Source organism: Lemur catta, chromosome X, assembly GCF_020740605.2.
Source record: "Lemur catta isolate mLemCat1 chromosome X, mLemCat1.pri, whole genome shotgun sequence".
Classification (NCBI taxonomy): domain Eukaryota; kingdom Metazoa; phylum Chordata; class Mammalia; order Primates; family Lemuridae; genus Lemur; species Lemur catta.
Genome location: NC_059155.1, coordinates 57,669,074 through 57,679,631, shown reverse-complemented (window position 1 = coordinate 57,679,631; position 10,558 = coordinate 57,669,074). Strand labels below are relative to the sequence as shown.

Below are 10,558 nucleotides of genomic sequence, written 5' to 3'. Positions count from 1 at the left end.
AGACTATTTTGTGTTCCTAATCTGCTCTCATTCTACTATTTTCCATAGGGCTTCAGGCCAAGCTGGCCTGAGAGAGATAAGAGATGACAGGAAGACCCATGGACCACCCCACGCCCTAGAGCTGGCCTGTGACCTTGCCAGCTACCCTTCCAGCCCCACCCTTCCTCTTTCCTGAATGTGTCTTTTGTCCCTTGGAAGAGGGTCCCTAACTTACACCATCTGAAACTCTGTATGTGAGACCTCCACAAACAAATGTACACAGAGTTGTTCACATTGTTAGCCACTCAGAGATGTGACCTGGCACATGCCACGTGATATGCATACACACGCACACCCACACACATGCACAGAGACTTGCAAGGAAATATTACCATTACCAGACCCACAAAGACATTGGGACACACACACTATCACAGTCACACTGTTTTTTTTTTTTTTTTGTGTGTGTGTGTGTGTGTGTGACAGAGTCTCACTCTCTTGCCTGGGCTAGAGTGCCGTGGCGTCAGCCTAGCTCACAGCAACCTCAAACTCCTGGGCTTAAGCGATCCTTCTGCTTCAGCCTCCTGAGTAGCTGGGACTACAGGCATGTGCCACCATGCCCGGCTAATTTTTTTATATATATATATTTTTAGTTGTCCAGATAATTTCTTTCTATTTTTTCTTTTTTTTTAGTAGAGACAGGGTCTCGCTCTTGCTCAGGGTGGTCTCGAACTCCTGACCTCAAGCAATCCACCCACCTCAGCCTCCCAGAGTGCTAGGATTACAGGCATGAGCCACCACACCTGGCCCACACAGTCACACTGTTAACGCCTCCACACACCATCATACACAGTTCTTGTTCAACATTTCAAAAATATTTATTGGTCGGATCCTGTGCCTAGTGTATATTGCTGTCACACTGTCTCAAAGATCCCCAGAGTTGTGCCCAGTTGCATGACCACAACCCCACATGCTTCCATGTCACCTGCTCTGGCACATGTACTTCTAGGGTTCTCATACTTCCACCCAGCATCACCCCATAGTCAGCAGGCCTCATGCTGTCTCTTCCCATGACATATGGAACCACCCAGATGCTGTCACAAGAAATTTCAATATACTGTTGCAATTGTACATCATAACTCTCAATCATGAAGTATCATTCATGCCACCTCACCAGCCTCTCATGGTCGTACGTTGCAGCCATATTCTGTCATCAAAGAACCACAGATACTGCTACACTCCACCAAACTCTGCCATTTAGTCAGTCACACACAGACTCACACCTTCACTTTCAGGGCTTTGGTGGTTTTATTTTACAAAAGCTTTGAAGGTCCAGGCCAGGGGGTGTCTGGGGCCCAATGGGTTGGGTTGTCCAGACTGCTGGCTACAAGAAGAGGGGGACACCACCCCTGCCCTTGAGGCTGCACTCTGTGCCCTCATGAGCTGAGTGGAGCCACCACAGTGGTGCTGGTGGTGGGAGGCACAGAGCCTGTGGGGAAGGAACCTGTGGGTGAGCCCAGCAGCGGTCCAGGGAAAGGCATGAGGTGGCTGACAGGCCCTGACAGCACCACGGGGCCCAGGCCTTGGTAGAGATGGGCAGTGCCTGGGGGGCCCAGTGTCAAGCCTGAGGCCATCTCCCCACAATTCCCACTACCGCTGCCCCCAGCCACCACCATGAAGCCACTAGCTGGTCCTTCAGCTGCTCCTGTACCTCCCAGACTCGACCCCCGTTTCTTTTTTCCTTTTCCAGATGCTTTGCGGTTTCGAGTCTGAATACCATCCTTCCGCATGGTCAGTGGTCGGTTCACCTGCCAAAGGGGAGGCCATGGGTGTTTCCCAATTGCAGACCTTGACCTCCCTGTGTCTTGACCAGGGACACCCTTTCCACCCCACTTCTTTAAGAACACATAATTGGCTCAAGGACTACAGGAGTATGCCACGGTGAGGCATAGATGTTGTCCTAAGGAACCCGGAGGCTGTGAGGCCCTGAGCTTGGGAGAGCCTCCAAGGCTGATGGGAGCTGCCCAAGGTCTAGGTCAGGGGAATGGGAGTTAGCTGGTGACTGGAGGTGGGAAGGAGGGGAGGAGGAAGAAGATAGTGGGCGGAGGAGGGAGAAGGGAGCAGGGGGAGGGATAAGAACGAAAGAGTGGAAGGGAAAAAGGAGGAGGGGAGGGGAATGTGAAAGGAATGGAGAAGGGAAGACGGAGGAGAATAACAGGAGAAGAGAGAAAGTAGAGGAGGGAAGAGGAAGAAGGGGAGGCAAAGAGGCAGGAAGGAAGAGAGGGAAGGGGGAGGAAGGAGGAAGAGAAGGAAGGGAAAAGGGGGTAAGCTCAGGGTGTAACAGGAACAGAGCGGGGAGGGAGGCACGGTATGAGGACAGGGAAAGCAGAGGGGTGGCTCCGAGAGACAGGGCGTCACCTGGTGTAGCTTGTAGTAGAGGCCGCAGGCATTGCACACAGGGTCGCCACTGGCATTTCTCCGCCACAGTGTCGTGGTGGTTGTCTGGCAGTTGGTGCACTGAGTACCTGCCCGTTTGCTGACAATCTGTGGGGCAAGAGGATGTGAGATGAGTGCTCTGGGGGGTGGAAGTGGGGATTAGGGGCTCACAGGGCCTGCCAGGAGGACCCAAGAGGTGAGGTTCAGGTTGAAGGTAGGGGTTTCTATACAGGGCTAGGACAGGGGCACTTACACAGTGATGCTGGGGATAGTTTTTTGTTTGATTGTTCTTTTTTTTTTTTTTTCTTGAGAGATGAGAGGTCTTTCTCTGTCAACCAGGCTGGAGTGCATTAGTGCAGGGGTGTGATCATAACTCACTGCAACCTCAAACTCCTGGGCTCAAGTGATCCTCCCCACCCCACCCCCAGCCTTCTGAGTGGCTCATACTACAGACATGAGCTACCCCATCCATGATAGGGTTTTTGTTTTATATTCTACAGGGGACTACAACAGTGGTTCTCAACTTTGGCCAGATATCAGAATCGTTGGCAGCGTGGCAGTCCGATTAAGTCAGCACATTTGGGGGAAGGGACCCAGGATGATTCCAATGTGAAACCAAGGATGAAACACTGCTGTGTAGGGTGAGGACAAAGGTTGGTATGGTTTGAGGACAAGGGTTCCTGTTTGAAGCCTATAAGGGTAGGTTGAGGATAGGAGTTCCTGTACAGAGCTGGGTCCCTATATAGGACAGGGGCAGAAGTTCCTATATGGGGAAAGAGTAGGAGTTCCTTTACAGTGTCAGGCAGGGGTTCCTATGCAGGGTGAGTGTGGGGATGTCTATACAGGATGAGAAGAATTTCCTGTATAGGATGAAGGCAAGGGTTTCTATACAGTGTGAGGACAGGGGCTCCTATACAGGGAGGCAGGCAGTAGTTTCCTGTAAGTATGAGGACAAGGGTTCTGTGTGATGTGAGGATAGGCATTCCTGTACAGGGTGAGAACAGTAGATCCTGGATAAGGTGAGGCAGGCCCGTGGTCTTACCAGGCGCTTCTTGGGCCGGATGAGGGGCCTGTTCTGCCCATTCATCTTATGGTAGAGGCCACAGGCATTGCACAGGTAGTGGCCGGTCCTGTCCCTCCGCCACAGTGGAGTGGCTGTTGCTCCACAGTTCACACACTCCCTGGCCTCTGGTGGGATGAACAGAGGGGAAGAGGGGGCCAGGCTAAGCTCAACTTTTCCTTGGGTTGTGCCCAACCTCAACCTCCCTGTCCCTTTTTGAAACTCTCACCACAGGGGGGCAGGGGCAGTGTTCCACGAAGCTTGGGAGAGGAATAGGCTGCTGAATTGAGAGGGCTCCCAGTGGAAGAAAAGAAGGTACTGGAAAAATCAGGGCCCCCATAAGCACTGCTGGGAACGGGGAGTGATGGAGGCAGTGCAGGCCCCAGGGTCAAGAGGTCTGGACTCAGCCGCTCTGTCTTCAAGGTCTCCAGGAAGCTGGTGCTGCCTTTCCCATCCAGATCTTCCGGGGCCTGGGGAGGGGAGTCCTCGCGGGTGGGGCACACAGTTGAGGTAGGATAGAGCCCTGTCTTGCCGTAGGCCCAGCCAGCATATGGTGAGCCCCCTGGGATCCCCTCCATACAGTTGAGCAATGGGTACACCTGAAAGACTGTTAGGGGGCAGGTAGGGGAAGGAAGGAGGAAAGAAGAGAGATTAGCCTAGGGTCATCCTGCTTTCAGGGTGCAATGGTGCCTAATGGCCCCAACATGATGGCCAAGTTTCCAACTTTTCCATAGGTTATCATGACAGCTGCTGGCCACTGGGTGACTCCTGGATCCTGAGCCCCACTGGTCACTATGGCATCTGCAATAACCTCCAACCATTTCTAAGTGGGCTTTGAGGATGACTGTTGGGATTTGGAGCCCCACGGATCACTAGGGCAACTAGGGCAACCGCCACATACTTCCTATATTGCTTTTCAATATGGCTACTCGAATATGGCAGGTTGAGGAGCATTGGAATTCCCAGGTCTGCACTTAACTCGGGAAAGTGGTCAGCACATCCATATGAAAAGCTGACCATTTCCAAGAGGACCGCCTAGTGGGATTCTGACCTACCTAAGGATCTCCATGGCAACCCCAAAAGCATCCAGCCAGTGCCAAGACAGCCACCCAGTGGAGTTACCTGGGGAGTGTCTGTAGGTTTCAGCGTCCCTGTAGTAGGCCAGTGCAGCAGCTGTAGCAGTGGCTGTGCTCGGAGCGGTGGAAGAGGCTGCTGCATCCAAGCCCTCTGACCCAGAGGGGAAGAAGACCCCTGACTCTGGTGTCGAGGACACCAGGGCAGGATCCACAAACTGGGGCAGGGGCTCTGAGGTCCCCAGGGCCCCCAGGCCAGGGAACTCCATGGGGCCTCTGGGGTTTAGCCTGTGAGGACAGGAGGGGTCCTCAGCCACAGAGGCCCTCCTCCCCCCACCTCTTTTCACCTGCGCCTCTTCCTTCCTTCCCTCCTCTCCCCCTGTATCCCTCCAGTCTCCAGATTCCTCCTTTCCACCTCCCTATCCCTCCTCACCTTCTTACCTCCTGCTCTTCCTCCCTCTCCTCCCTTCTCTTTCCCGCATCTCCTCCTTGTCTTCCGCTCCATTCTCTCACTTCCCATCCTCCCGTCCTTTCATGTCTTCCCCATTTGGTTCCTCTTGCCCCATCTGTCTTTCCTCCCCTTCCTCTCCTCCCTCTTCATCTACTCTCTACTGCTCCCCTCTCTTCTTCCTCCTCTTCCCCTTCTCCTCCTCCCATCTCTTCTGTTCACTCCTTCTCTCACTCAACTCTTTTCTCCACCTCCTCGTCCCCCTCTTCCTTCTCTTTCCACTCCCACCTCATTCTCCTCTCCCTCCTCCTTTTCTCCCCCTCCCCTTTTCCCCTCTTCTGTGTTCCCCCTTCTCTCCCTCCTTCTCTTCGTCCTCCTTCTCCCCCTGCTCTTTCATCCACTTTATCTCCGTCTTCTGCTTTCTGCGTCTACTCCTGCACTCCTCTTTCCTCCTCATTCTCTCCTCCCCTCGTGCCCCTTCGCTTCTCTTTCTTCTCCTCCTCTCCTTTTTCTTTGTTTTCCTCCTATCCCTCCTCCTCCTCCAACCTCCTCCTGTCCATCTTCTGCAGCCCCTCCTGTGCCTCTTCCCTTTCTGCTCATCCCTTTCTCCCTTCCCTGGTGTCCTTCTCCCCTGCTTCCCCTTCCTCTCCTTATTCTCTCACTGACCCCATCCTCCCTCCTCCCTCCTAGAGGAGTCTAGTTGGGAGCAGGATGGGATGCAGAACCAGAGTCCCTTGAACCCCTTGATCCCTTCCACCAGGACCTTGGGGTTCACCCTCCTGTGTTCCCCAACTTCATCCCTATCGGTTGCATCTTGCCCTCCGACTTTCTCAGAAACCCCATGGTTTCCGGCTTGACTCCCTCCTCCCCCACCTCCGTTAGGTCTGCAAGCAGAGGGCCCCCTCAGTTCCTCCCTGCTCCATGGGGGGGTCACTGGCCCTTACTGCTTATCTCTACCATCCCCGCCCAACTTTTGAAATCACCCCAAGGCCACTGGCTTCCTCTGAGGAGGGTGACAGGTGGGAGGTGTTCCCTCTACCCATACCCTCTGCCCTGGGGAGGCCTGCAATAGTTCTGCTTTCAGGCCCCTTCAATTCCACCCATTCCCAGGCCTCAGTTTCCCCATCTGCTATATTGGAGGTGGTGATAGGGATGGCCCTTTGCTTCTGTCTTGCCTTGCATGTGTGTCTGTCTCTCTACCACTCTGTCTCCCCTGGTCTCTTTTCCCCTGACTCTATCTCTCCCCTATCTTTCTATGTGTCTTTGATATGTCTTGCCCTCTCTGTGCTTTTGTGGATGTCTCATGTTTTTCCCCTCTTCTTCTGTCTTTTCATCTTTATTTCTCTGTTTTTTCATCTCTGTTTTGCTCTCTCTTAGCTCTCTCTGTATCTTTCTGTTACTCTTGCTTTCCCAGTGGAGACTCACGTCTCTCTGAACATCTTTGCATCTCTTCAACTCTCTTTCTGCTTGTTTGTCTCTTCCCTCCATTCCCCTCTCTTCAGGCCCATCTGACCTTATTTCCATGCCCCTCATACTAGTCCCATGTCCTGACCATACTCTGCTGCACACAGCCCAGGACAAGGAGTTGGCAGCCCTGCCCCGGCCCTGACTGCCCAGCGTCCCTGTCTGGAGGTTGCAGTGATGGAGACGGAGTAGAAGGCCACCTTCAAACTGCCCCACACCCCTGCCTACATGATCCATTGTGTAGACAGGCTGAGGGGTGGGCCCAGGCTTGGGGTCGTGCTCGGGGAGAGGCGGGCACGTGTGCCCACCACCAACACCTCCTCAGCCCCAGGTTCCTGCTGTCTCTGCTTGGACAGAATACAGAATGTCTTGCTTGCCCATCATGGCCTCCATCTCATCCTCCACCTCTTTCCTTTCTGTCTCTAATTCTTTTTTAGTCTCTGTCTCTCCACATGTCTGTCTGTTGATCTCTCTCCCCCTGAACCCCATGTGCTGTTTCTGTCTTACCCTCCTTTTCTGCTCCCAGGCCTTCCTCTTGCTCTCCCTTTCCCACTCTTTCTATCTCTTATGCCTTCTTTGAGTCTCTGGTTTTCTCTCTTCATGTCTCGTTTGTCTCTTGCTCTTTTTCTCCATCTCTTTTTCTCCCCAACTCTCTGTTTCTCCCTCCCTTCTCTGTCTCACTGTGTGTCTCTTGCTCTCTTTCAATCACAAGGATCCCCTCCTCCTCACCTTAACCCCCATAATCTCCCTCCAGCCCCACTGCCCTCCACCCCTGCACCTCACACCTTGGCAGATCCAGGGCTGCCCACCCCTCCCGTGGCAGAGGCCCCCCCACCCCCAGTTATCACTCTCCGGACAGAGATAAAGTTTATCTCGAGGCTGGGGGATATGAAAGCTCCTTATCAGCTGCCCCACAAGAGTAAGTGCTGCCCCAACGGCAGTGGCAGGCAGCAGGCCGGCACCCGGCACCCTCCACTCTCCCTCGGCCCCAGCCCCTCACCCCAGGTAACATCCCTATCCCAACCCTCAAGGGAGGGTCTAATGGGGCTGTCTAGGGTACAGATATGGGGCTTGGGGACATAGAGGTAGAGTTTGAGGGTCAGTTATGAGGTTGAGGGGTCAGAGGTTTGGGGTGTAGCTGTGGAGTTTGGGGGAAGCAGAGACAAGCTTGGAAGTTCAGAGGCACATATTGGGCTTAGGAGTAGGTTGGGAAAACAGAGACAAGGTTGGGCAATCAGAAGTGAAGTTTGAGAGTAGGAGATCAAGTTGAGAAGTTAGAGATGTAGTTTGGGAACCAGAGATGGATTCTGAGGGTCACAGAAAAGTCTGGGGAATCGAAGGGTTTTGCTGGAGCAGACATGGAGTTTAGGAGTCAAAGATCAGTTTGGGTAGGCAGAAATGTGGCTGAGGATTAGAGATGGGTTGCGGGAGCATAGGAGGAGTTTGTGGAGCCAAGATAGAATTACGGTAGAGAAAGCTTTGGGGCCAGAGGGATTTGGGGAGACAGAGACATGTTTTGGGGGGGATAGGGTTTAGGGAAGGCAGACATGAGGGTTCACACTGCAGAATAGATTTTGGGGAGTAGACTTGGTATTTGGAGTGACAAAGACATTTTGGTGAGCAAGCAGAGAGTTGGGAGAGAGAAATGGTTTTGGGAGATCAGAGAGAAGTCACAGGGAACAAATACGGGGTTTGAGAGGCACAGATGGGGGTAACAGGATGGAGGTAGGGTTTGGTGTTAGAGACAGGTTTGGAGGGTCAGAGAGGGTTTGGGACAGAGACAAGAGTGTTGTAGAGCAGATAAGGGGTTTGGGAGCACAAATAGCCTTAGGGAGCAAAAGTGAGGTTTTGGGGAGAATCAGGAAGACAGACATGTTTGGGTGAATAGAAATCAGATTTGGGGAAAAGAAGGGATTTGGGGAGATGAAGACATGTTTGGGGGCAGAGTTAGTGTTTGGGGGAGACAGAACTGGGGGCTATGGGGAACGAAGTTAAAGGATCAGGGAATAGATATCTTGGAAGGAGTGCAGAGAGAGGTGGGTTTGGGTGGTAGATTTGGGGTGGAGGTGGGGGTTGACAAGGCAGAGGTGAGTCTGAGGAGCTGTGAAGGGGTTTAGGGGTGGCCGACACTTTGGGGATCAGCAGTAGGTTGGAGAACCTGGAGCAGCCTAGGGGAGTAGCTATGAGGTAGGGGCAACAGGCTCGAGGTTCGCCTTACTGGGGGCTCTTTGGGGGCTGAGACTAACCTGGGCTGGTTGGTGCGGAGGGTTCAGCCGCCTTGGGGATGTGGTGAGCTCAGTGTGATCCCAGGGGGTGTCCTGGCTGGCCTTGGCCTTTGAGGCTCTCTTCCTCCCTCCCTCTCTCCCTCCCCTCTCCCTCCACCCTCCTCCCCAGGGAGTGGCTGGTGCCCTGGTGGGTGGGGCAGTCCAGGGATGGGGTGGGCCCCTGTTCATGGGGCACCTCTTGGGCACTGGGGGCCCTCCTCCACCCCACCTGCCCACCCCATGGATTCTTGGACCCTGCTCGACTTGGGCTTCTGTGGACTTCAGCATCTAGCCAAGCGAAATGGGCTGAAACCAAGATAAATGAAAATAGCAGATATGGTTTCATCACTCCACTGGGCTTTTCAATGAGTGAAGCCCCTACTGTGTGCTGGGCCAGGTGTGGACTGGGCCCTTATGTAGTGAGTTGTCCTGGGTGCAAGGAGAGGAGGGATGTGGCTGTACCCATTTTGCAGGTGAGAAGAATGATGAGGCTCAGAGAGGTTTGGTGGGATCTGAACCAGAGCCTGTGGGATACCTTGACACTCCAAGCCCAGCCTGGGGGCCAGGCCAGTGCTGGCGAGAGGCAGGGGCACACTTACTCAGCATCCCACTGGGGCTTACGCCAGCTCCGGCCTGCCCTGGGGCAGCAGATAAGTCTTATCAGATGGAGGCGACTGTGGCTGTTGGCGCTGCTGCAGTAACAGGCTGTCTTGGGCTGGGGGGGGGGGCAGGGGGGGTGCACCCAGGGACAGTGGCCTCAACTTCTTGTCCGCCATGCTGCCTTGGAGGCGGGAATCTGAGATGGGACCTTGGATTGGTTCCTTTGTGGGTCTTGGAGAAGTGGGAAGGGCAGGGAAGGGAAGGGAGAGAGGGGGAGAGACAGAGAGGCAGAGACAGAAACAGAGACAGAAAGATAGACAGAGAGAGGTGGAAATAGACACAGAGTAACAGAGGTAAACAAAGAAAGCAGCAGAGAGGCGGAAGGAGGCAGAGAGAGAGCAAGACACCCAGAGAAAGCCAGCGACTACAAAAGACAGTTACGTAGAGAGAGGCAAAGAGAGAACGAGAGAACATAGAGATGGACACAATGTTACAGATAAGAACTGAAAGGGACAGAGCCAAGGACACAGGGGGAGAAACTGAGAAGCAAGACAAAGACGATGCTGTAGAGAGGGAGCGGAGACAGAGTCTCAGAGGAAGTCCCTGAGACCCCAGTTGGCAGACTGGGGTAAGCCCTGGGCAGGTGGTGCTGGGGCATGTGGGACAGGGGCATGTGGATTGATGTAGCCTGTAGCTCTACCCACAGACCACTGAGAGGGACCCCCAGGGGTCGCTGGGCCTCTGCACCCCAGTCCCCACACTCCTGAACTCCCCCCACCCCCGAACATTAATGACAACAACCTCAGTGTCTCACACTGACATAGACCTGTGCCTAACCTGTTCTAAATACTTTTTCTGCATGAAAGCATCTGACACACACAGTAGGTGTCCAACTGGGGTCCCCACAGGGCAGAGAATAAGACTCCCCAGTCATCATGGCCCCGGAACTCCATGGGACAGGGAGTTCTCCTGACTGCCCATTCCACAGATGGGGAGACTGAGACGTACAGGGGGCAGAGGGCAAGGATGGAGCCCTGGTCAGTGGGGTCTGCTCACCCACGGGCCCACCCCAGAGGGAGTTTACCATTCTTACCTCTCTGAGCCTCGGTGTCCTCATATGCAAAATGGGAGGTTTGGGGAGGAAAGAGAGCAAGCCCACGACTTTCCATTTATTGAGCGCCTGTTGTGTGCCACACCCGTGCTGAGCCCTCAACAGTTAGAACAACTGCACAGA

At 54.0% G+C, this 10,558-nt stretch overlaps 2 protein-coding genes across 3 annotated transcripts in view; one reads left to right on the top strand and one right to left on the bottom strand.

Annotated features, from left to right (window-relative positions):
• Positions 1-1,268: 1,268 nt before the first annotated feature.
• Positions 1,269-8,796, bottom strand: GATA1 (GATA binding protein 1). Its single transcript, XM_045538055.1, has 6 exons — positions 8,707-8,796; positions 4,598-4,836; positions 3,705-4,082; positions 3,458-3,603; positions 2,398-2,523; positions 1,269-1,787 (listed from the first exon to the last, which is right to left on the bottom strand). The coding sequence occupies exons 2-6, from the start codon at positions 4,815-4,817 to the stop codon at positions 1,416-1,418; spliced, it is 1,242 nt and encodes a 413-aa protein (XP_045394011.1). The 5' UTR covers positions 4,818-4,836; positions 8,707-8,796; the 3' UTR covers positions 1,269-1,415.
• BPIFA3 (BPI fold containing family A member 3) overlaps positions 7,393-10,558 on the top strand; it is a 44,810-nt gene continuing 41,644 nt past the window's right edge. For both annotated transcript variants that reach the window (XM_045538057.1, XM_045538056.1), the window contains exon 1: positions 7,393-7,465. The gene's annotated coding sequence lies outside the window, so the exon portion shown is untranslated. The remainder of the gene's footprint in view (positions 7,466-10,558) is intronic.